The sequence below is a fragment of the Octodon degus genome, unplaced genomic scaffold, assembly GCF_000260255.1.
Source record: "Octodon degus isolate 3935 unplaced genomic scaffold, OctDeg1.0 scaffold00032, whole genome shotgun sequence".
NCBI lineage: Eukaryota > Metazoa > Chordata > Mammalia > Rodentia > Octodontidae > Octodon > Octodon degus.
In genome coordinates, this window is record NW_004524608.1 from 3,678,497 (window position 1) to 3,703,085 (window position 24,589).

The 24,589-nt window shown below is 53.1% G+C and overlaps 3 protein-coding genes across 6 annotated transcripts in view; all 3 read right to left on the bottom strand.

Moving 5' to 3' along the window:
• Positions 1–4,613: 4,613 nt before the first annotated feature.
• Positions 4,614–8,748, bottom strand: Slc27a3 (solute carrier family 27 member 3). 3 transcript variants are annotated; one of them, XM_023713625.1, is made up of 10 exons: positions 7,916–8,748; positions 7,474–7,764; positions 7,146–7,304; positions 6,627–6,751; positions 6,251–6,445; positions 6,062–6,152; positions 5,729–5,927; positions 5,422–5,519; positions 5,163–5,293; positions 4,614–4,920 (listed from the first exon to the last, which is right to left on the bottom strand). In XM_023713625.1, the coding sequence occupies exons 1-10, from the start codon at positions 8,559–8,561 to the stop codon at positions 4,744–4,746; spliced, it is 2,112 nt and encodes a 703-aa protein (XP_023569393.1). In that variant the 5' UTR covers positions 8,562–8,748; the 3' UTR covers positions 4,614–4,743. The 3 variants fall into 3 exon arrangements, with proteins under 3 accessions (XP_023569393.1, XP_004629890.1, XP_023569392.1); XM_004629833.2 differs by having other exon boundaries at positions 7,474–7,683; positions 7,916–8,747; XM_023713624.1 differs by lacking the exon at positions 7,146–7,304 and having other exon boundaries at positions 7,916–8,658.
• An 851-nt stretch (positions 8,749–9,599) lies between these two features.
• Positions 9,600–24,589, bottom strand: part of Ints3 (integrator complex subunit 3) — a 49,568-nt gene continuing 34,578 nt past the window's right edge. For both annotated transcript variants that reach the window (XM_004629835.2, XM_023713623.1), the window contains exons 10-30: positions 23,432–23,623; positions 22,489–22,576; positions 21,958–22,037; positions 21,497–21,588; positions 21,058–21,164; positions 20,102–20,221; positions 19,535–19,664; positions 19,083–19,137; positions 18,711–18,814; positions 18,207–18,251; positions 17,929–18,048; positions 15,854–16,007; positions 14,776–14,844; positions 13,620–13,695; positions 13,170–13,283; positions 12,808–12,856; positions 11,670–11,837; positions 11,246–11,346; positions 10,986–11,058; positions 10,663–10,819; positions 9,600–10,551 (exon numbers count right to left, since the gene is read on the bottom strand). In XM_004629835.2, coding sequence (XP_004629892.1) covers positions 10,474–10,551; positions 10,663–10,819; positions 10,986–11,058; positions 11,246–11,346; positions 11,670–11,837; positions 12,808–12,856; positions 13,170–13,283; positions 13,620–13,695; positions 14,776–14,844; positions 15,854–16,007; positions 17,929–18,048; positions 18,207–18,251; positions 18,711–18,814; positions 19,083–19,137; positions 19,535–19,664; positions 20,102–20,221; positions 21,058–21,164; positions 21,497–21,588; positions 21,958–22,037; positions 22,489–22,576; positions 23,432–23,623 — 2,172 coding nt within the window. In that variant the 3' untranslated portion in view covers positions 9,600–10,473. The remainder of the gene's footprint in view (positions 10,552–10,662; positions 10,820–10,985; positions 11,059–11,245; positions 11,347–11,669; positions 11,838–12,807; positions 12,857–13,169; positions 13,284–13,619; positions 13,696–14,775; positions 14,845–15,853; positions 16,008–17,928; positions 18,049–18,206; positions 18,252–18,710; positions 18,815–19,082; positions 19,138–19,534; positions 19,665–20,101; positions 20,222–21,057; positions 21,165–21,496; positions 21,589–21,957; positions 22,038–22,488; positions 22,577–23,431; positions 23,624–24,589) is intronic.
• Positions 24,121–24,589, bottom strand: part of LOC111816427 (40S ribosomal protein S16-like) — a 4,778-nt gene continuing 4,309 nt past the window's right edge. The window contains exon 3 of the mRNA XM_023713782.1: positions 24,121–24,131. Within this exon, the coding sequence (XP_023569550.1) occupies positions 24,121–24,131 (11 nt within the window). The remainder of the gene's footprint in view (positions 24,132–24,589) is intronic.

Below are 24,589 nucleotides of genomic sequence, written 5' to 3' on the forward strand. Positions count from 1 at the left end.
CAAGCTGTGTAGTGAGACCCTGTACCAAATACAGGAAGATGAAAAAAAAAAAAAAAAAAGTTACATTTAAAAAAAAATGTTTTTTAATGTACTCAGTACGCAGGGTCTCACTATGTAGACTGTGCTCACAGTGATCCTGTTTTCAGCCCCCCAAGCACGGGGGCTGCAGCTGTGTGCCACCACACTGTCGCATACACTGTCTCAACATGCCCTGCCACGGCAGGCTGGGGAAAGGGTCCCTGGACCCTGCTTCTGCCTCAGCGGGCGCTTTAATCCGCTGAGCTATTTGGCCAGCGCTTACATATTAGATGTAACATTCAGCTAGAAAATTTGTACCTGTACATGAAATAGCTTGCTTTTTCTTGCTTGTTTTCCGCATGCGCGTAATTAAGAATTCAGCCGGTTGGCCGGGGAGATGGCTCAGTGGAATGATCGCTTTCCTGGCAAGTGCAAGGGCCTGAGTTCAATCCCCGGTTCCACAAAAAAAAAGAATTCAGCTGGTTTTTTCCTAGCCAGAGCGCACTTGCTGTCGTAGTAGTAAAATGCTATTGTGGATTATTTGCATAAATCCTCATTCTACCACCGTAACCACCTCCAGCTGGTCCCTGGACTCCAACTGGGAAGTTGTGTTTCTAAGGATTCTGGAAGAACAAGTTATTCACAACAGCATTACCTGTTACGAATATTCTAGTTAGTGCAGCTTTTCAGTGTGTTGTGGTGGACCTTGTTATTAGTTTTTTCCTCCTCTACTGAAAGGAAACTGACAAGTTGTTTATAGGAATGATAAAAGAAGCCTTTATTAACTCCAAATACACGAAGAGGATCAAGGGCAGATGTGTCAGGTAGATCCTCCTGCCGGAGACAAAGAAAGCTGAGGCTTTTCTGGACTTTTTTAGGGGTGGAGTTTGAGGGGAGATGTTTAGAGGTATTTAAGGAGCTGACTGGGGCCTTCCCTGAGGCGTTGGGAAAGATGAAAGGAAACTGTACCCTGGGCTGGGTTGGAGAAGAAGCGGGGAGGTGGTCTCTGGGACGATAAACTGTTGTTATAAGGGCTTCAACCATATTAGATGACCACCGTAATAATTCAGTTCATACTAGGGCCAGAATCCATCGTTCCCATCTTTTGGTTGTTATGAAAGGAGCAACATGTCTCTTAGACTGCTTCCTGCTGAACAAGGGCGTCATCTTGCGGACAAGGGGAGTTGACAGGATGACGGTTCGTGTTAGTGCCAGGTGTCTCAGCTAGGACAAAGTTTATCATTAATGAAGGCTCACATCAGAGACTGAAGAAGCTTTGAAAAAAGTTTTAAAAGACAACGTGTTATGAGTACATGTGTCATCATGAGTAAAGGACAGAGGAGGGGAAGTAAGGGGGGGGGGTCCATGATCTGAATGTGTCATTTTACCATGACCATGTTGAAGGGAAGGAGTATCGATTTTTTACTTCCTGACACCAGTGTGAGGAAAGGGAGTCAGGGTCATCTGCAGGACCTCAACACAGCTGTACTGAGGGACCTTGTCAGAGGTAGGGAATAATGTGTTGGGATAGAGAGGGCTACAGGTGGAAATAGTACTGGAAGGGTCCTCTGTGAACATGAGGTGGATCTGTTGTATACGAGGAGTCATTAGGGCTGGAAGTGTCTCACGTGTGATGAGCTCACTAAGGCGACGGGGTGAGTGGGCTCTGACAGATTGTCTTAAAGTGAGCCACTTCCCCTCTTGTGTTAGTGTAGCTGGCGCTGTGAGAGCACAGAGGCATGGAGTCCATCCTCAAACTGCTGTCTTGTTGTTTTAGAAAGGTAGCTACTGCCTGAAAGGGTGGTCTCTTTTTATGTCATAAAACACCTACTGCATTGTGACTCTGAGAAGTAAAGAGGGTAAAAGTCTGAATTGAGTTGGGTAAGTGAGGACCCTTGGGACAGCCTGTTGGAGCTTGTGAGGAGGAATCAATAGGAGGAGCAGGGGCAAGGGGCTCTAACAAGGAACCTTCTGATGGTTTATAGAGAGGCTGCACTAGGGAAGCAAAGTTGGGAACCCAGAGGCAAAAGAAATTAGACCAAGGAAGGAGAGAACTTACTGTTTTGTGGTGGGTACCTGAAGGTCACAAAGGAGGGCTTTGCAAATAGCAGTAATTGCATGAGTAGTGGGAGTGAGGGCGAATCCTAGATATTTTACTTTTGGCGAGGTTATCTGAGCTTTGGTGGGAGAGACCCTATAACTTTGTTGTGATAGAAAATTGGGAAGAGTCGCTGTGTGTTGTAGGGCTAGGGAATGGGAGGAGGGATAGAGGCAGAGTCCAATTTGACTTCTTACTGAAGGAGTAAGGCAGGGCTTGAGATCAAGGGTCTCAGGGTCAGTAGCAAGAGCTTGGCTAAAGAAGTGAGGACTATCTCTGAACTTTTGAGGCAGGACTGTCCATGTGAGCCACTGAGATCAGAGAGTGTCTGGATCAGTCCATGTGAAGGTAAAGAGGTCCTGGCAGTCTGGGTGTAAGGGAATGGTAAAGAAGGCATCTTTAAGGTCTAGGACAGTAAAGTGAGTAGTGAAAGGAGGGATATAAGAGAGCATGGTGTAGGGGTTTGGCACTATTGGGTGAATAGGCGTAACCACATTATTAATAACCCTGAGATCTTGAACTAAATGATAGGAGCCATTAAATTTGAGGACAGGAAGAATGGGGGTTTTATAAGGAAACTGGGCAGTTCTTACCAGAAAACCATTGGTAAGGAGGTGGCAAATGATGGGCTTGAGTCTCCTCTGATGTTTGGGGGCTATTGGGTATTGGGAAATGTAGAGAAAGGCTAGGGGATCCCTAAGGCACACTAGTATAGGAATAGCATGTGTGGCACGTGTGGGACTGGAAGTGTCTCAGAGTATGTGGTCAACAAGGGAAGAGGGAAGGAGGAGCTGGCTTCACATTGAGGCTAGGTTTATCGGATGAGCACTGTGGGAAGAGTGAGGTGAGAGAGAAGTAGAGCTTTTAGAGGAGATCTCTACCTATGAGAGATATGGTACAGGGTGGGATCACAAGGAAACTATGAATGAAAAACTGTCTGGAGTCAGCAGGGAATGGGCCTATCTAAATGGGTCATGTAGGTTAGCCATCAACACCCATTATAGAGACTGTAGATCTAATACAGTGACTTTAGAACTCAGAAAGAACACTATATGTGGTCTCTGTGTCAGCAAGAAGTGTTTTGTTGTTGTTGTTTTTGTTTTTACCAGAGATGTCTAGCAAGACTTGAGACTAATAGAGATACCTCGATGTGGGACATGGACTCCAATGTCTGTTGTTCCTCTTCAGCAGCAAGACCAAAGCAGGTAAAATATTGATGGATCTGATGTAGTGAGTTCTCTTATGAGGGCAGGGCAGTTGAATTTTCAGTGACCCTCGAGCTTATAGATGGAGCCTGGTCCCAGTGGTGGCTGCAAGTTGGGGTAGTCTTGTGCCCGGCTCCTTTGTGGCATTTAGCATGAACTGCTTGGGGGAGCAGCACACTTCTCTGCCTTTTGGAGCTCTGCCAGTTAAGATGGTGTTGACTTTTGTCTTATCTGATTATTGTCCTGGGCAGAGACAGCCTTCCATATGATTTTAAAATTTGTATCATTAAGTTTTTAGGTCAATTATATAGGCTAAGTTTACAAATAAACTTGTTTATTAAAACAACAGGCAGAGCCCAGCAGCCGGAGTTTGATTCCTGGCTTGCCTTGCTGGCCCTGCCCATGGGGCATGCTGAGACTGTGAATGAGACTGGGCATGGTGGCGAGCGCCTGTAATCCCAGCACGTGGGATGCTGTGAACAGGAGAATCACTACGATTTTGGTCTACGTAGTGAGACCCTGAACGTCCTGTAGACCCTGCCTTAAAGAAAGAGGAAAAAAAAAAAAAAAACACCCAAAAAATCCAAACCCTTTTCAGGTGGGGACCTTCCTGGCCACCTCATTCAGGGCCGAGGGAGCAAACTCTGTAGATCCCTGTCCTCCTTCCTGCTGCCACCCACAGGCACTTGGAGCTCTGCTCTAGGAGGGGATGCTGTTACACTCTTCCCTCTGGGACTGGCTGACCAGTCCTCCATAGGAGCAGGAACCCTGGGATCTGGTGGCAGAGTGGGTCCACCTTTCCCCTTGTCAGCTTCTCAGGGATATGAAGGCAAGAGGACCCTAGACCCTTAATTCTCCCAAATCTTAAAACTTATTTTACCTGTTTGCAACTCAGACCCAGGCCCCTACCACACCTGGTGCGTGGAGAAGCAGAGGCAGACCCGGGGGGCAGTGTTTCTAGAGGCCCTGTAGTCAGGGAGGAAAATGGGGTGGAACACACACAAGCCCAATAAACACCAATGATGGGGCTCTCCAAGACAAGCCCCCCACCCCCAAGAAGAAAGACAAGGTTTGGACGCTGGGCCCTACAGCCAGGCAGAAGTGCAGGGGCCTGTGGCTCAGAGGAAAAGCAGCTCCACACAAATCCAGGAGACTAGGGGCTGGGGAGATAGCTCAGTAGAATAAGCACTTGCCTGGCAATCGCAAGGGCCTGAGTTCAATCCCCGGTTCCGCCAAACAAATAAAAAACAAATCCAGGAGACTACAGGCCAAATCATAAAGACACTGCCAGGTTGGCTTCAGCATTATTTATTATAAAACAATGAAAATCAATGTATGAAAGACCTCTGACAGCCCTGGGTATAACTGCCATAGCCTGCGCCACTCAAAGGCCCCCCTCAGGTGCTTTGGGTATGGAAGTTTTCAGATTCGAAGGTTTCCAGCCAGAAGGGCACTGTACCGGGCAGGGGTGAGGGGCAGGTAGGCATTTTCTGTCTGGTCCAGGATGTAGAGCGGGTCACACAGTGTGCTCGGGTCAAAGCCTTCACTGGCCATCCGAATCTTCTGCTGTTTGAAGGTTTCAGTGGTGGCCAAGGACTCCTGGGAGAGGGAGGTGGTCAAGGGGAGTTGAAGGAAAAGAGCTTCTATCAGTCAGTTCAGGGGAGGCTGAGTTGCTTACATTTTTCTCAGGGGCAAATCTGGGGTCAGGGGGCATTGGAGAGGCCAAGGGGAGATGGTGGCAGGGAAGAGAAGGTGCCAGGTCAGAAGAAGGAAGACGAGTCTGGGGAGAACTATTCTTTCTCTCACAGGACACATGGGCTCAAGGCCTTGAGGCTGGTTACCTGGAGCCGCAGGAACCGAGGCCAGGCATAAGGTGGCAAGTTCTCACACATGTGGGTGTACAGCTGCCTGAGATCCAAAGTGTGGGGAGGGCGCAGAACCAGGCCTGCCATTCCAGCCCTGCCTTCATGTCCTGGAGGGTGCAGGTGCAGCGTGAGCCACCCTGGCTGCCACCAAGAAGGCCTCATGCTGCTTGTACCCCAACATTACCAACCGGGGTGGTGGGTTGGATGCCCCCACCCCCCTTCCACACCTAGCCACCTGGCACAGTGACTCCGTAGATGTTCACCTCCTGAATAAAATCCAGGGCCTCAAAGACCTCCGCCACCTCAGTTGTGGCCACGTTTTCCCCCTTCCACCTGTCAAGACAGCAGAGACCTGAAACTAGGAGCCAAAGACCGAGGGTGGGGAACTTGGTGTGGAGAGCAGGTCAGAGGCCAGGATCAAACATGTGAGAGGGTCTGAGCATGAGAATCTGGCTGAGGACCAGGGACGTCTGACCAGGTGGGAATTGAAGTGTTTGAGGTTTGGGTCACAGAGAAAGAATCAGAAAGTTAGGGGGAAATACCTGAAGGTGTCCCCAGTCCGATCATGAAAGCGAAGAAAGCCTTGGTCATCGCACACCAGCAGGTCCCCCGTATTGAAGAACGTATCCCCAGGCCGGAAGACGTCGTGAAGCAGCTTTCCCTGGGCCAGCTCTGGGCCACCCGCATAGCCCAGGAATGGGGACTGCAAGCTCACTGGGGCCACCAGCAGCCCAGGCTCACCTAGCAGAGTCCCTGGGGTCAGGACAGGGTGCCCACTGCACCCCTGCCCTCCCAGACCCCACCCCATTGAATTTTGTAGTTTGAACTCTCCTTTGCCAGCTCTGCCAGCCCCACTCACTGCGCTGGGCACAAACCTGGAGCAGTGGTCACACAGTGCCCTTGGGCATCCCGAACTGGCTCCCCAGAGGTGACATCATAGCGAATCAGAGAGAAGGGGAAGAGGTGCTGGGGGAAGTGAGAGCCCCTGCTGGGTCATTTTGGCTGCCTGGATGCACCCCCACCAGCACCCCTGCTCCCCATGTTGTTTCCTCTCTGCCCCTCACCTTGTACAGCCAGGATGCACGCCCCACGGCCCCCAGCTGTCCAGTGTAGTTGAAAGTGGCCACGTTGCCCTCAGTCAGGCCATAGGTCTCTAACACCTGCAGGGGTCCAAAGCGCCGGACGAAACGCTGCCAGGTATCTGGGCGCAGCCCACTGCCCACTGCTAGTCGGATCTTATGGCTGCGCTCTGCCTTGTTCTGTGCAGGAGGGAGGGTGCAGCACAAGGCGGCCAGTTGCCCAGTGCAAAGCTGCATTCTCCACTCCCCAGAAAGGCCCCATGCACCCGCCTGTGCCAGGTGTCTGTCACTATTCCCAGACAATGGACCACATCCCCCATGGCCCCCTGACCTAGTCCTACATCAGTGACTACCCACGCACCGGAGGCTGGTTGACAAGATACCGGCACAGCTCCCCGATGTACTGGAACACTGTCACCCTGTGCTGCTGGCAATCCTCCCAGAACTGGCCAGCAGAGAACTTGGACTTCAGCACCACTGTGGCCCCTGCCAGAAGGGGACAGGAAGGTAAGATCAGGCACACAACCCACTGGCCTTCGCTGGCAAGGACCTGCTGGAGAATCACCCCTGCTAAGGCCACAGTGGCCCTCCTCCCCACCTGTGCCTTGACAGGCTGATGCCCCTTCCCTGTGTTCCATCCCTGAATACTCCATCCCTTTGGCCTCATCCTCAAGTTCCCGCTTTTCTCCATGTAGCCTGCACTTGCCGCTTCCAGGAATGATACCACCCTCCCTTCACTTTGGAGTTCTCTGGTTGCCTGGGTAATGTTCTCAGCTGTGCCAGAAGCTCCTAGAGAGCAGCCCTGCTCCCCCTTCTGCACTCTCCACCCCTAGGGAGACACCCTCTGCTGGAGGACTTGAGGCGTGCTGGGGAGACTGACCAATGCCCAAGCAGCCCACGATGCCCAACAGGGAGCCGGACATGTGGTAGAGGGGGAGGGGGAGGTAGATGACGTCTTCCTGGTGGACACCACACAGCTGGTAGAAGCCCTGGCATTGCAGGACCTTCAGATGACTGATCCGGGCAGCCTTGGGGAGGCCTGCGGGGTGGTGGGAAGGGGTCAGGGGAAGAGACTGAGAAGGGCAGAGGTCAGGCTGCTCTAGGAAGGGGGTAGGCAGTTGGGGATGGAGGAGAAATGGAGACTTGTGTCCTTGCGATGGGCACCCTCTCTGGGGTGAAGGGGCGGCCTGGGAGCTGTCAGCCCTCACCAGTGGTGCCAGAGGTAAAGATGTACAGGCACGTGTCCGTCATGCTGCCAGGGGCGGAGAGGTGGCCCGGCACCGGCTCATCCACTTCAGCTGCCACCTCTGCCAGCACATCGTGGATTCCAGCAACGTGGGTTTCAAGGCCTACAGCCCACAGGTGCAGCCCCAAGGCTCTCAGGGCTGGCAGGTCAGGCTCCAGGGATTCCAGGAACTCTGACAAGGTCAGAAAAGCACAGCTCCGCGGCTCTGCTGCTAGCCAGAAGCCCCCCTCGCCCCTGGCCTGCTCATGGTTTCCTGCGACGGCGACAGGCGATATCGCAGGTCGAGGAATCCTTGGGAAACCAGGCTTAGCACCACGCCATCGCTAGCCCAGGGATTCCTACCCTACCCACTGCTGAGTGGCCCGGGAGACAGTTCGGGCCACCCGGCCACAGCTAGGACTTACCTGGCGCCAGCACGAGCGCGCGCGCGCCGCAGCTGCGCAGGCAGTGGAGCAGGGGGCCCCGGCGCAGGGCGGTGGGCACAAAGGCCGTGCGCAGGCCGGCCTTGGCCAGCCCGAACCAGAGCCACAGGAATTCCGGGCTGGAGGGCAGGAGCAGTGCCACTGTCGCCCCAGGTGCCAGCGGGGCCGCGGCCGTGCCTCTGGTCGCCCCATCCTCTCCACACTCTGCAGGCGCCGCGTCCCCGGCGCCCAGCGAAGCCCGCTCGTCGGCCCCAGCGCGTCCCGCGCCCCCGCCGCCGCTCCCCGCACGCCAGCCCCGCGCACGCAGGAAGGCGCGCGCCGCGCGGTTACTGGTGCGCTCCGCCTCCGCGTAGCTGAAGCGCCGCGCGCCATGGATGAGGAAGGTGTGCGTGGGACGCTGCCGGGCCAGCTGTGCGAGGCGCCAGGCCAGGCTGCAGCCGCCCTCGGGACCCTCCGGGTCGGCGGCGGCCGCCGCCAGCGCGCTGGCTCGCAGAGCCCTTTTGCAACGCACGGCGCGCACCGCGAAGGCGACGTCTGCCGCGACCCAGCGCAGCTGCGGCCAGAGGCGCAGCCTCAGCAGCAGCAAGGGCAGCAGCAAGAGCGTGGACAAGAGGAGGAGGGCAGCCATCGCGCCGCCTGCCCCTCCCCGCACCCCCAGCCCGGGCGCCTGTCCCGGCTCTGCGGACACTGCAGTCTCTTCGGAAAAGTCGGCCCCTCCCTCTCGCCCGGAGACCTCTGCCGCCCGGGAGCAAGCGGCGGACCCCACCCCTAGGAGCGGGGAGGGGGCGGAAGGCGGAGGGGTCGGCCAGGCCTCCCGCCCTCCGCACCCGCGCCCCGCCCTCTCCCTCCCCAACGCGACGGGCCCGGGTCAAGTTTTGGGCGGTGCCGGCGCCTGCCTTATATCCCCCCCTCCTCTCTCGGCCCACACCGACTTTGCAAGTTCTCTGGCGGCTCAGGCTCCTAGCCTGTGAGCCCGGGCCTTGGACTCGGGCGCAGCTCTCCTTCAGTTGCTGTCATTCTCAGCTGTGATGGAGGGAGGGTACCACGGCCGGAGCTTTGTGGGGGGTTTTCGGGAGGCAGGGTCTCTGTAGTCCAAGATGACCTCGAACTCGCAACTATTCTGTCGCGGCCGCCCGAGTGCTGGGATTACAGGCATGGGTCATTGCTGAGCCCATTTAGTTCTGCAAGCCCCAGCTCGACAGCCAAACCCATAGGGTACGGGCAGAGTTAAGTAGGGAAAAGGTGACAGCCCAGACAGGCTTCTGCAGGGCCCTGCAGCAGAGGCCCCTCCCTTTTGGGCAAAGAGACCATTATTGGGACCAGCCAAAGAATGTTTTCCAGCCTGGCTTTAATTGGGCAGAGGAAACAAGACGAAGGAAAAAGAGGCCTCCAAGATGGTTTAGATTTTCAAAGGGAGGGAGAGGACAGCCCGGATTCTGTGGAAAGGCAAATTTGCAGGCCCAATCAGGAGCCATCTGCAACACACCCAACCTTCACACCTCTTCCCGGCTGGCCTGCACACTCCCAAGGGGAACAAAACCCAGCCCAACACTTCCGATGGTACAGGTGGACCAGCCAGTGACTGCTGGAGGAGCCCCGACCCGGGGAATCTGAACTCTCTTCCCCAGGAAGACTTCTGCCTAAGACCTGGGACAGTGGTGTGCCTGCATCAGAGAGGGTGACCAGACTGTGACGTGGGGAGCAACGGCAGAATGGTGCCAGCACCCACCGCCACCCGGATGGTCAGAGACTGCTCACCTCTGTGGCACAGGCAGGGTTGGGGAAGGCAAAGCCAAAGCCCCTCCTGACCTCTGTAAAGCCGGGCTGAGCAGGGAGAATGGGGAGCCACTGTACATGCACAGGGCTTAGGCAGGCCGCAACTCTAGCACAAAAGATGCTCTGGCTTATTTTATTGTCATTTAAAACCAACTTTTAAACCGCAATTATCTCTGGGGGAAAAAAAAAAAGCAAAAACAGAACCAAGGAACTGGGACCATTTTAGTCCTGAGGAACTTGCCTCTGGGACTTCCCCAACTCTGGCCCAGCCCGAGGCACCACCTCGGGCCACCCTGAGCCTCTGGGCAAAGGACTATGCTGGGGCCTCCTTTTCAGGCTTCTCCCCAAGGGCTGTGACACCTGCCAGGTGGCCAACCACTGTGTCAGGTCAGATGCCTGGTTCAACTGGTGTGAGGGTGACCATGAGGCATCCATGCAGAGCGAATCAAGACAGCAGGAGGTACACTGTGCACTGCCCCATCCCAGTCGCCGGGCCCAGCAGCCGCTCTGCCATGCAGGTCTCTGCTCAAATGGTCTTCTGGACTGGGGATGCTGGCCAACCACAGTCTTCAAGACCCCAAGTGTGAGAAGGAGCAGCAGGACAGGAAGGGTGGGAGGGGGCTGCTCCCAGGAAGCAGCTCCTACTTCCCACTGGGCAAGCCTGGGAAGAAGAGGGTGTTCCCTGCACATCCCTTGCCCCATTATCCTCTGACGTATCAGGGAGGAGGGCAGTCCAGCTGGGGGTGGGACAGGGACCTGGGGCCTCAGTCACTGTCAGAACCCACTGCAGAAGACCCTTTCCGTTTCCGTTTGGTGGGCTTCGGTTTTGTGTCTTCTTCCTCCTGGAAGAGGTGGAGGGGAGGAAGGGGAGGATCACTAGCCTGGACAGCAGCTGGCACCCCTCCACCTGGATGGGCTGCTCCCTCCCTTGCCCGGTGCTGCCCAGGGCTTACTGAGGCGCTGCTGGAGCCTGACTCCTCCTCAGTATTGGGGGGCTGGGCGGCATTCTTCCGACTCCGCGGGCTGGAGAGAGCTGCCTTCCTCCGGCTCTTGGGTGGCTTAGTGGAAGAGTCCTCATACTCTTCAGCCAGGGAGAAGAGATCACTGAACCTACAGGCAAGAACAAGCTCTGAGCGCTGGCATCCTAGCCATGCTACCTCCCTCCTGTCCCTCTGCTGTCCTTGTCAACCTATTATGTTTGTGGCCCCAGCAGGCTTCCACTCCCCTAGGCCTTCTCCCCACCATTTCTCAAGGCCAAAGACAAAAGGAGCCTCACTTCATCTTGTGGGCTTCGTCACAGCTGGCCTGGACGTGCTGCAGGGCCTGGAGGATTGGGGTCTGGCTAAAAACTGGAGGGGACAGGAAGGAGAGAGAGCAGGCAAGAAAGAACAGTGAGATATCTGGGAGCCCGTGGGAGGTCCCCAAGGTTGTACTCTCCCAAGGGCTTGGGTTGCGGCCCTGGCAGTCCCGCCCCTGGGGCATAAGAGGGGTCAGCACCAGGGCGGCACTCTGAGGCTTGAGGAAGGGCACACATACAGTTCTGCTTGGTGTTGGTCAGGTTGAGGCGTAGGTTGTCCAGGTGCTCCAGGATCTGCTCCAGGGTTAGCTGGGCCAGCTTGCTGCTGGAGCTCCTCAGGCTGCGTGGGGAGGACGAGAGCTCAGTGGGCAGGGCTCCCCAGGTGCGAGACACCGTCCCATCTGCCAGGGCAGAGGCACCCTGTGCCAGGGGACAGGGGTGGGAATGGGTGGCCTACACGGAGTGTGAAGCTATAGGGCACTAGGAGTAAGGTGGCAGCAGAGCCACTGAGGTCCTGCGTGGCACATGGCTTGAGAACACTAGATGTCACCCACAGACCAGGCCAGGACAGCACTGAGAACCCCATCCCTGGGCAGGGATTGCTGCAGACAGCCCTGGAAACAGTCTGTTGACAGTGGACAGGAGCCAAGCACTGCGACCTACCTCTGCCTCTTCCGAGGGAGGCTGTTGTTCTTGATGAGCAGGGACTTGATGTGCTCGGCCAGCAGCTCGTCATGCTTCATGCACCAGTGCCGCAGGATGCTGGTGGTGAACTGGTCATCGGGGTGGCAGGGCCGGCTCAGCACCATCTTCACCATCTCCTCGCTGGGCCTGGGGGCGAGATGAGCACTGTGCAGAGCCAGCCCTCCTCAGGAGCTGCTGGGTCGCTCTTACTTTCCCAACCCCAGCCTCCAGCCTGCTTAAGTCCTCCTGTGGCTTTCCAGTTTCATATCCTTCTCCCCTTTCCCTTTAGGGAAGAAATGCCTGGTTTCATCCTCTGTGGAAGCCTGGAGAGGAGAAGTGAGATTATTTCATCTGTGTAGTGGTAAAAGCTATGCATGTGTGTTGGGGAGGCCTGCCAGATGCCCTAGCCTCCCTCAGAGCCTGTGGCATGTGGGTGCTCTTCACCCTGCCGCTCAGCCATGAGCCACTCTGCTATCTGACCTGAGGGGGCAGCAAAGAGAGGGCTGTGAAGCCACCGCTCCCACACAGCCCTCTAACTCCCCACTTTCTCTAGGACACTGTACTAGTATCTCAGGAAAGGAAGAAGAAAAGAGTTGTAGAAGACAGGAGGTAGGAAGGAAAAGATACAGAGCTGTTGCCTCATTTACCTGGGGAGCTGCTAAGGTGCCCACAATGGAGAGAGGGCCATTGCCTCTCATCCACCGTGCCCCATCCCTGGCAGGGAGCCCATGGGCGCAGCTGCTGCTTGGGGTGGGCTGAGGGAGGCACAGGCGTGACCTCTGCATGCTGACCCGTCCTCCTCTTGGACCACCCTGTGGTGTGCAGGAGTGTGGGGGAAGGGAGCAGGGGCCGCCAGGATTACAACTGCTGTGGCAGCAAGAAATAGGGATGTCCGGTCCACACTTCCTCACTTCTGTGGGCAGCTCCTGGTGGGCAGGGGGGCAAGAGGAAGCCCAGATCCCAGGACAGCTGCCTGATTCTCACTCACACTGGGAGGGCAGGATAAGCAGACATCACCAACAGGAAAAAGTAGAGGGCAGAAGGAACAGGGCAGAAGTGCCTTACAACACTTGGTAAGCTGGCACTGACAACTAAGGAGCCTGGGGGCAGAACTCACTTCTCTCTTCGGAGCTGAAGCAGCAGGCAAGACAGGGCCTCTGGGTGCTCTGTGGGGGAAAGAGAGGCTGTTCAGGGGGACTCATCATTCCAAGAGGGAATCTAGGCACCTCTCCCGTCCCCCAGCCAACCACCGAGAGAGTGAGCACAGCCTTAGACCAAGAGCCAGGACGCATCTGCACCTGAGCCCCCGCCCAGTGCTCAGCTCAGTGTGGCCTTGCAAGCTTCACCGTGAGCCTGCTCTCTACGCCATGGTACTGGGGAGCAGGGCACTGCCGCTGCCTCACACTAGAAGCCTCAGCTCTGCCCTAGCTGGACCCAGATGTCCATTCCCCCACACTCCCACACTGTAGCCCTACTCACCCTTGTACTTAAGGTGCTGCAGGATGGGGATTATCGTCTCTAGGGGGATGTTGTGGGCCAGGAAGAGCTGCCAGGCACAATACTGCTCAAAGGTTTCCCAGTCCAGACTCTGGACTGAAGGAGACAGAAGAAGCCCGTCATTCTCTCTCTCATGCACACACCCTACCCCAACACAACACGAATCCACTCAGGACCCCCCCCCCCCTTTTAGGCCCTTTTCTTCTCCATATGCACTTAGTCTTCACGGGGCTTTCATGTTCCCATCAGCCCTGTGGTAGGAGGGACAAGGTCAAACCTTTCCATTTCCCAGAAAGATGGAGAACTGGCCTATGACCATACAGCAGGGTAGACAGCATTCTACTCCTTCACTTCCTAGCCCACAACTACCTCTCCCAGTACTGGAAAAAAGGCCACACCCCTCTCTTCTCCCTAGGAGGTCTAGCAACTCACTGAGTATGTTGAGGACTGAGTCCTTCCGAAACATGACCAGGTTCCCCATCATCACGTGGCAGACCAACTCCTGGAGCTACAGAGAGGCAGGTGAAGAGCAGACTTGTTAGTGCTAAAAGGGGCCAGAGGCCAGCGCAGAGGGAAGGCTCAGCACTGAACAAAGGCACCAGTTTCTGAGGGATAAAGGGTGCTGGTCAAATACTAGCAATAGACCTAACTGGGAATCAGCCTATGTGGGCCAGAACAGTTACGCCAAACTGCCAACATCTGACAGAAGGTGCCTGAGCCTAGGAGCAGGAGGTCCTGGGAGGCTGGGTTCTGAATTAGGATGGGAAAGGCAAAGGCAAAAAAAAGTTCCCACTCTCGTAAGTGGGGACTGAGTAGATGGGAGAAGAAATGGGACCCAGTCCAGGACTGAATTGGACTCCAGCAAAACTGCAATCTTTTTTTTTGTGTGTGTGTGGAACTGGGGATAGAACTCAGGACCCTGTGCTTGCCAGGCAAGTGCTTATTCTACTGCGCTATCTCCCCAGCCCCTAAAGCTGTAATATTTTAAGGTCTACATGGTACAAAGGTCAAGTGGAAATGACTCAACAGTTTAACTCTGAGAGCCCAAGGGAAGGGCAGCTGAGATCTAAACACCAGCCACTGCAGCTATCCCTGTGGAAGCAGGAGTGTCCAAAGAATATGGAAGCCAACGAGATAGCTCAGAGGACTAAATGCCTGCTTAGGCAAGCACAGGGACTGGGTGTTCAATCCCTGGTACTTCATGCTGCATGTAGGCGTGCGTGCTGAGCCCATGACTGAGTCCAGACGTGGTGGTACACACCTGTAATCCCAGCGCTGGGGCTGAGGCTAGAGGATTGTTGTGAGTTTGAGATCAATCTGGGCTATAAAGCAAGACCTTGTTTCAAAATAAAAAGCTAAAACAAAGAATATGGAGGACAAAGGAAACTTGATAACACTGAGCTGACCTGCCTATTTCCACGGGCTCACTTTTCCTTCCTGCCCCCACGGCCTATAAAGTACATCTAACTGGAGCCAGGAAGCAGGGATCTGTGGAGTCTGCTCCAGTCCGCAGGCCTGAGAGAAAAAAGAAGCCCCAAATTCCCTAGTCTGGTCTTCAAGTGTCCAGGTGACAAAGCTCTACATTCACCTGCGCAGAGTCAATAACAGCCACGATCATGTTCAGCAGCTCCCCACTCCTCAGGGTCTCATCTGGAAACTAGACAGAGAAGGAGGGAAAGAAATCAGGGCAGGAGTCAGGGCTGACCATCAGCTTGCACTGCTAAACCACTACCACAAGCTCAGGGTCTGGCTGCACCAGCAGGAGGGGCCTTGATGTAAATCCCTCAACAGATTCAGCAGCTGTGAAGCTGGAAATCCCACCCTGGAGGCCACACAATGGTGTGTGTAGGCGTGGCGCTTCCAGAGTGAGAGCCGGAATTGACAGTACTGGATGAGACTGGTTCTCTGTGGGAGTGGCATTAAAACCTTCCATCCCTGGCAGCAAGGAACCCAAGCTGTGGAGTATTTCAGCCCAAGAAAAGGTGTAGAGAGTGTCTGGGGTGTGGGACAGCTGCACCTTCCTCCCTCCAGCACTTGGCTGAGATCGAAGTTATCTAGTCAGAGCCACACCCTGACCCTCATTTCACTCTTCCTGGGAACTTGTACAGAGGAAGGAGGGCAGATATCTCTCCTCTGTTCCAGTTCCAGGAGAAAACAGCAAATAAACGAAAGGGAGTCTCCACCACAGGAGGCTTGGTCTTTGGGAACAATGTGAGGATCCAGCAGAGTGCTAAGAAGCCAACAGGGGCTGAGCTGTTATGAACGTGGACTTGGTCTGGGGCTCTGTCCTGGGCCCAGCTGAAGGGGCCAAAGCTGAGTACACAGATCTCGGTCCTAACTTACACAGTGAAGCCAAAGAATAGGAATTTTGGGAATTTTACAAACTTTTAACCTTTAAAATAAGGGGTAGAATGCTAGGCATGGTGGCACATTCCTGGAATCCCATCTCAGCTTTCTGGAGGATGAGGCAGGAGGATTCCAAGCTTAAACCCACCCTGAGCAACTTAATAACTTAGCAAGACTCTGTTCCAATAAATAGAATGAACAGAAAGGACCAGGGTAAAGTCCTTAATTCAAGCCACAGGACCAGGGGAAAAGAATGCTCTAAGAAACAAACAGCTGTGGTATGGCAGGCAGTGGCTGCGCTGTGTAGAGGCAGCACCAACCTCAGTGTAGATGGAGGGTGTGAGGTGGCACAGCAGCCGTACGTCGTCCTCCTGGCAGGCCTTCATGTCCATCATCAGGCAGGTGTGCAGGTCCCCCAGCTGGGTGGCCTGGGCGAATGACTCATACAGGTTCATCTTCCCTGCGGCAGCTTTGCTGCAAGACCAGGTGGGTCTGAGCCAGCAGCTTGAATGCAGCGCCAGTGCTGCAATGGGGCCCGCACGGCTCCTCCTGTGGACAGCCTTCCTCTGCCTGCACTTGTTCCAGGGCCCTTTCCTCCCACAAGTGCTCCAGGGCCCAGGACCCAGAAGGCACCCTTCTCCCCATCCCTCCCCATCCCTCCCCAGAGCTCCAGCAGAGCGCCAACAGCAATCACTGAGGTGCAGATTGGGAGAGAAAACGGAGATAGTTCAGGAGAATAAGCGCTTGTGTGGCAAGTGCAAGGTCCTGAGCTCAATCCCCGATACCGCAAAGAAGAACAGGAGAAGGGGGCTCAGGGAAGGCTATAGAAAGCCTGGCCTTGCGCTGCTGGGCTCCAGCCAGGAGAGCAACCTGTCACACACACTCCACACGAACTCAAATGGCTCACAGGCAGAAATGTAAACACCAAAGCCATACAATTCTTAGAAGAAAACACGGGAGCAACTCTTAATAGCAAAAGCACAAATAATAATTGGAAAAACAATTTAAAAAAAAATTTTTTTTTTTTTTCTTTTTGCAGTACCAGGAATTTAACTCAGGACCTGTCGCTTGCCAAGCAAGTGCCTATTCCACTGAGCTATCTCCCTGCCCAAAGAGATTTTTCTTTTATAAATAAGGGAATAAGCGCTTCCCTGGCAAGCGCAAGGACCTGAGTTCAATCCCTGGTTCCGCAAAAAAAAAAAAAAAAAAAAAAAAAAAAAAAAAATTTATTTGATACAGGGTCTCGCTACACAGCTCAGACTCATAGTGCTCCTCCTGTCTCAGCCTCCCCAGTACTGGGATTACAGGCATGCTCCACCATGCCTGGTTTTGGTGGCCAGCACAGTGTGCCTGGGATTCCAGGGCTGGCACTGCATGAGGTACCAGGGATCAAAGCTGGGTCCTTGTGCTTGTCAGGCAGGCACTTAGACCATTGAGCTACCAACCCAGTCCAAAAAACACATAAATTTGATTTCATAAAGCTGGGTGTGGTGCACATCTGCAATCCTAGCACCTGCTAGTCTGAGGCAGAAGGATCAAAGTTTGAGCTGCTCAGCCTGGGCAACGTAGTGACTTAGACCTGTCTCAAAAGAACAAAGTAAATAAAAGGCTTAGGATGTACCTCAGTGCTAAGGCCCTGGGTTCAATCCCCAGTACGTGTATACACAAACATACACACACATGCACACGCATGTGCATATGTGTGTGCACTATAGCTTTAATGAACAGCATCAAAATAGTGCTAAGTCAGGCTGGATGTGACTCAGCCATGGTGTCTATGCTTAGCATGTCCAAGGCCTCAGCTTCAATCTCCACGAGGGTTTCTTTTGAGGTGGAGCGCTTTAAATTAGACAGCAGAGCTTGGTGGCATAAGTGCCCTGCCTGGTAAGTGCAAGGTCCTGAGTTTGATCCCTGGTGCCAAAACAGAAATAAAAACAAAACAAAACCAAGTGCTGGGATTATAGATATGTGTCACCTCACCTGGCAGAACTGTACAATTTAAAAGGTCAATGTTATGAATTATACCTCAACAAAGTTGTAAGTTTAAAAAAAACAAACAAACAAAAAAAAAAACCACTTGCTGGGCTTATTTATGCGAGGCAGGAGGACTTCAACTGCAAGCCCAGCCTGGACAGTCTACTGACTATCTCAAAGAAGGGGGTTGCGTGGTGGTGACTCGTGAATGTAGTTCAGTGAAAAGGCCTTGGGTTCGATCCACAGTATCATATCAGACTGACAGACAGATACCTAGCATCCTCAAAATCCTGGGTTCAATCCCTAGCATCCAAACACATGGAGGACACCCAAAGGTGGGAGTCTGTGTGCAAGAGGGGAGGCTGGCTCTCCAGGGTGCTTCCTGATACCTGGTGAGCCATGACATGGGCTCCTTACCTACCTGGCTCTCAGATAGTACAGCAGGTGATAGCCAATCTTGGGCTGCTTCTGGTACAGCTCAGAGAGAAGGTCCAGAAGCAGAGAGAAGCTACTGTTGTCTTCCTGCATCTGACACAAGTTCCTGGAAGGGTAGGGAGAGGTGTCAACCATGGCAGGCTCTCTGGACACTGTACACTTGCCCTCTTCTATAAAAAGGGAGCCCCGTGACCCAGGACAGGGAGTTAGCAGGCTGTTAGGGCGGATGGATCACAGCAGTCTCTCTCACTGCTGGGTGCTTACCGAAATATGAGGTAGAGAGGCTTCCCTACAGACTCTTCCAGGGACCTGCAAATGGACAGTCACACATGAGAGTCCATGTGAGGGGACAGTGGCTCCAGGAGGATAACTGGGGCAGCAGTGAGGGAGGGAAGTTTGGGGCATGTTGCCCACCACTGTTTTTAAACTCAGAGGGCAAAGATGCTGCTATGCCAGAGAAAACAGGTTCCTGACATGGAAGCATGATCAGAGTGTCCTTCCGTGTGAAGGTGTGACTCCAGCCCTGCAGGAGAGATCAGGCCAGCACTCAATCCCATCCCAAGCAAGGCTGGAATGCTAGTCCACCACCCTAGTAGAGGATTCAGCAGACAAAAATAAACCCTGTTTTGATGAATCAGAATGTGTGAAAAAGAAACACCAAGTGAACAGACTCTCTTTCCTCAAATCCATAGCCAAGTGCCTCTTGGACTCAAGCTACACCAGAACGCTCCTGCTGCTAGGCCCAGGGTCAGGGAAGATGAGCCTTACTCCTCGGTAACCTCCTCAGGCAGCACCTCTCCACGGAAGTGGGCCTTGAAGAGCTCCTGCAGACAGGAAGCCAGGACAGACAGCTGCTCGGAGTCAAAGTCTTCCTGGTGGTGAGGAGAGAGGAGAAGGGCAGATCACGACCCAAGCCCAAGCCAGAACCCCGGAGCTTATCTATTCTATCTGCTCCCACTGCCAGAACCCCAGAGCTTATCTATTTTATCTCGGATCAGCAAGTACCGGTCTCCCATCAGAGGGACTCATCTGGGAGAGGGAAAGGAGGCAGTCACACTCCAGGTGACATGCGCACAGGGAGCCAGCTCTAACTGGGCAGCCTGGGCTGCTTCCTCTTTGAAGGACTGGGTTCCTCCTCACCTCCAGGACCTGGTCCACGATTTCCTGCATGACCTCACACTGGGCCTCCGTATCACTGCAGTACAGAAGCAAGAGGAAATCCCAGGGACATAAATGACAGCACAGGGCAGGACAAACATCTCGCACAGTGTGCACCAACACACTCACATGCACAGACAAAACAAAGGAGCTCTATATAAAGCCCCAGTGGGTGGGGGAGGCTACAGGGAAGAAATCTGCTGCTCTCTGGGGAGAGGTTTAAGAATAGGGAAATCCCCATCCATTTTTTATCTCCAGTGTCTAGGGGTGGGAACCCGAGTGGTTAGGGAAAAGGGTTCCCCCACTCCCAGCCCACAGCCCCCAAATACCCCTCCAGCCCATCTCCCTCCAAGCCGTAACCCTGCAACACCCTCTGGGCACCAGGGAGAGCCTGGGCTGGACCTCCCAAGGTGGGGAGCAGGGTCTGCACGCACCTCCCCTTCTGGAGCTGGAGAACTTTGTCCCTTAGGGACTCATCCAACTGGTCAAGGTAAGGGGTGATATCGACTGGCTCTTCCACAACTGTCTCCTTGATGGGGTGGAAGCGAAACTCTCTCTTCTTTCCTAAAGGGAGTGATGAGGAAAGCAGTCAGTCTGCCTGGACCCAGCCAACCCAGATATTGCTGTCTAAAACACTGTCCCCTCTTCACAGCCTTCAGCAGGTACTGACCTACTCAGCGCTGTGTGAGCATCTGTGTATGCACAGGCCCTCGCTCTTCCCCACCAAAGGCAGGAACCACTGTCTTCACTGTCTTCCCTTCAGTTTTTTTTTTTTTTTTTTCAGAACTAGGGATTGAACTCGGGCCCTTGCGCTTGCCAGGGAAGCGCTTATTCTACTGAGCCATCTCTGCGGCCCTCTTGCCTTCAGTATTAAGTACACAGCCTTGCACCCTTGAGTCTCACCCAGTAGCCCTGTTAACAAAACTAGCTCACAAGGACATGACTGCTCCCATGAACCAGTCCTCCTGGTGGCCCTGGGCCATCCCTTCTGCTGGCCTCACCTTTGCTGTTGAGATCCTCCTCATCGTCACTGAAAGCTGCCTCTGCGTTGTCATAGCAACTCTCTTCCTTATCAGACATGTGGTTGTCCATCTCCATGGAAACTGGCTCCTCAATTTTGACTTGGAGTAAAGAGAGGGAGGAACTGATTGCCTCCTGTGCCCTGTCTGCCCCATGCTGCTGGGGAGACCAGAGAGCAAGCAGGAGAGCACGGAACACATGAGGTAAAGCAGGACAGACCTCATCCTCACAGCTATCCATGACACATGGGAAGTTACCAGGCATCATAGGAAGAGCATAGATCCCAAGTCCTCCTTGCTTAGCCCGGGATGAATGAGTAGCCTAAGACTATGAATCATCTCTCATGCTCTTTAATTTAAAACCAATTTGTAAAGTAGTGCTTGGCTTAAGCTCTCATCCCAAAACAAAACAGCAGGGACTGGAGGATGTCAGGGAGATGGTGGTCTAGAATCAGGAGCAAGACGTGAGTACCAGTGTGACAACTTCTCATCAGGAGCCAAGGTCAAGTCTTCGAGACAAAGAGGCTTTGGGCAAACTTCACGTGTGATAAATTACCATGCCTTAAGAGCTTCTTTACTGAGAAGTTAGTATGTGAAAAAAATACATGGACAAGAAAGATGAGTGAAAAGACAAGATTACACAAAGAGAGGGAACCCAGGAAGACAGCACAAAAGTGAATAAAAACAGCCGGGTGTGGTGGCGCATGCCTATAATCCAGCATTCAGGAGGCTGAGGCAGGAGGACTGCTGAATTCGAGGGAACCTTCAGCTACAAAACAATCCTAAATTACAGAGCAAGACTGTCTCAAGAACCAAAACAAAAAACAAACAAAACAAAATTTTTTTTAAAGTAAAAAATAGAAATTCCCAGGGGCAACACCTTGAACAGGGCTTCATCCCTGTTCTGACACAATGACAGAGTGGCAGGGCTGCCATACCTTCCACAGGTGGGGAGGGTGAGCTGCAGAACTCAGGAAATTTCTCTCTCAGCATGGCCCGAAGTTCTTTATCCAATTTAGGGTTGTCAAATAAGGGAGCCAGGTGCCTAAGGGGTAAATACACATGAAGGTCAGCATCAGAGGTCCTTACTCCTAAATGAACATGAAAATAACAGGTAGGTCTAAGCTCTTTCGGTGTAACTGGGTCACCCTCAGATCCTTCAAAGGAGTCGACGGGGAACAGGAAGGCATCTGAAGCCTTTACAATCTAGGCATGAGGGAAAGTCCTCTAAGAGTGTGGAGGACATATGCCCAGGTGCAGAGGTACAGTTGCTGCTTTTCACAGCTGTGGAGAGAAGGGTCAGCAGCGGACGGCAATGTCTGCAGGTCCTAAGACAACTTCGAGCACCCCCCACCTCCCCACACATGAACTCCTTACGCCAAGACCCGTTTCTCCACAATGTGGTTGAGGGAGGAAAAGACACCCTGCCGCACGTGGCCTTCCAATGGAGGGTAGAAGTTAGGAATGATCTGGAAGGGAAGAAGCAGAGAGAATAAGCACAGAACTCTCCATCCAGAGCATTCTGCCATACCAGATCTAAAAGGCTGCTTTGGTCAGGGACACTGAGGACTGGAGTGCTCCTGACCATTTCCGGGTAGGTCCTGGCCACTCCTCTAGGAGCCAGAGTCCTCCTCAAATCGTGTCATCCTGTGGCTGAGAAATGCCATGGACACAAGGACAGTTCAATTCAAGGCAGTGAGGACATGACAGGAATGTATTGGCTAACTTGGGGAGTGGGACTCCTGACAACTTCTGCTCCCAGACAAGGCACATGGGGTCCGTCTGAGGGAGACAGCTAACTGCCCATCCAGGAATGGAGGAGAGCCTGGGGCGCTTACTCGGCACATGAAGTCCAGGAGTGTGGCAGTGATGGCTGGGTGGGGCTTCATAGAGTGATGCATCACCAGGATAGCTGGCTCTAGAGGGTGTGGAATTAAAGGGTTCCCTCATCAGACTCCTGTTCCCACCTCCACAGAAGGGGATGTCAGCATACACAAACGCCTCTACCCCAATGCCCACTGAGAAGATCCAAGAGCAGACAGCCCCCCCAACCACTCTCAGCCCCCCACCCCCCAGTACTGAGCTTGGAGAAGGGAGTAGGAGAGGAAAAGCTGATGTGGCACAGCTTTCTCCTCTGCCTATGCCCTTGCCACTAAGCTCAAGCACAAGGCTGTGGGAAGGGGTGGAGCCACTGCTTGGCCTCATCAAAGCATTCTTCCTTCTAGGTCAAGGCAGAACTGATGAGGAACAACGGAACTGCTCTCAGATAAGCGACTTCCACTCTAGGCTGCCTGAGATTTATGACTGCTCACTAGGACAGGCAGTGGGGGACTGAAGCGGGGTGGAGTGGCTTGGTCTCCATCACATACCTATGTTCATAATGCTATCCTTGTCTGGACTAAAGAACAGCCAGTCGTAAAACAAAGCCAGCTTGGCATTAGAAGCAGCAACATTGGACTAGAAAAGAGGGGGGGAAAAGGCTAATTTCATTAAGCAATTCTCATCCCTTCCCTTCAGAGGCCCAGGGCAGACTCCAGGGCCCACTTGCCCACTCCATATATGAAATTCAATTTCCTGAGAAACTGGGTGGAGCCCCACACAGTGCGCAACACTTGAGTCTGTGTTACATGAGCACCCCATGGTCTTGCCTCTTCGCACACCTAGTAGACACATCCTCGACCCACAGGAGAACACAGGGATGTGGGAGGCCACCGATCACCCTGAATTGAGGCAACCTGTAGGCAAGCCTGGGGCTGCACTGGAAGGGTTTCCCAGGCACAGTCCTGAGCAGCCTGTTTATATATCCAAATCAGCACATCCCCAGGACCTGGTCAGATAGGAGAGGAGGACCCTGCCTGAAAAGGACAGGGGTAGCTGGATGCCAGAAAAGAGACTCCCAGGACAGGGAGAAATGTGCTAAAAAGAAAACAGGTTCTTCATGTGTTCCCTACATTTGGTGATGGGAAGTATCCAAAACTAACGCTGAAAGGCATAGAGGTGAAGATCTAAAAAGAATGAGAGCAAAAAATAAAATAAAAAAGAATACAAGCCCCAAATCTGAGTGAGAATCACAGGAATAACTATAGGTGGTTTCTATATGCTAAAAGGAAAAAGGCAGGAATACCTCAAAAAGCCAAGCTTTTCTGGTTATTCAGTCTCAAGCCAGATGAGAAATAGTGAGTGTAAGTAAGACTCAAGAGGACTGCAATAAAGAAGGCCCGTGGGGGTCAGATAACCCTGGAGAACCAGGAAGAAGCAAGACTGGGGCACAGGAGCCCTACACTGCCTTTAGCCCACAGCCCAACCCCTTACCGTGCATGTTGTCAAGAGCCAGCCAATGATGGCCCATCGAGGCAGTATGTCCGAACTCAGCACTTCATTAGAGGGGTGAACTACCCCACAGATGTAGCGAATGAGGTCACAACGCAAAGACTGACTGTCTGGGGTTGACAGATATTGGCGCTGGAACCAATCTTGGTACCGCTTTTGTTGACCAAACCGTACCTGGGGAAAGGGGATGTTGGAAAAAGAAATTTGGGAGGGCAAGATCCTTGAAGAAAGGAAAATGAGTAGCATTCACCTCTGGGTTGGACCTAGACCTCACTGTCTTCCCACATTTTTGTTTTCTTCAGAAAGGGACTATGTAGTACAGGCTGGACCCATGTAGCTCAGGGTTGACCTCTAACTTGCAGCAATCATCCTCCTCAACCTTGTGAGTGCTGGGATTATATCGCCATCATGCCTGGCTCTTCCAGTATCTTACTCATTAGTTCACACTGTCTTTCACATATTCTCTTTAGGGGACCATCCTGATTTTTAAAAATTCTCAGCCTTTTTTTTTATATTTTAGGACAGGGTTGACTGCGTCTACAAGGTCTACAGGGTCTCACTGCATAGATCGGACTCACAATGATCCTGTTTACAGCCTCCCAAGTGCTGGGATTACAGGCGCGCACCACCATGCCCAGTCTCAAAACGCTCAGTCTAACACACCTTGCGCATCAGTGGTGCACTGACCCGATATCACAATCACCCACAAGTGCAGGTCACTTTTGGCGCCTTACATTTTTTAAAAAAAATTATGTATTTGGTACAGGGTGTCACTATGCAGCTTGGACTTGTAGTGATCCTCCTGTTTTCAGCCTCCCTGGTGCTGGGCTTACAGGCGTGTGCCACCACACCTGGTCTCAGCAGCTGCTCTGCAGCATGTGTTGCCAGGGATCAAATTTTTTTTTTAAAGAGAGAGAAAAAAAATTCAAAACAAGATAATTGTTATTTTTTAAATTACTCAGAATAAAAACTATAGGCATTTAATTGCCCAAACATTTTAGCACAAAACTTTGTTTTTATTTTATTTTATTGGTGGAACTGAGGATTGAACTCAGGCCCTCTACTGAGCTATCTCCCTGATCTCCCTGGCCCAAACCTTTGATTTCCATGTTTATTACAAAGGCAAATGGTGATTCTTTT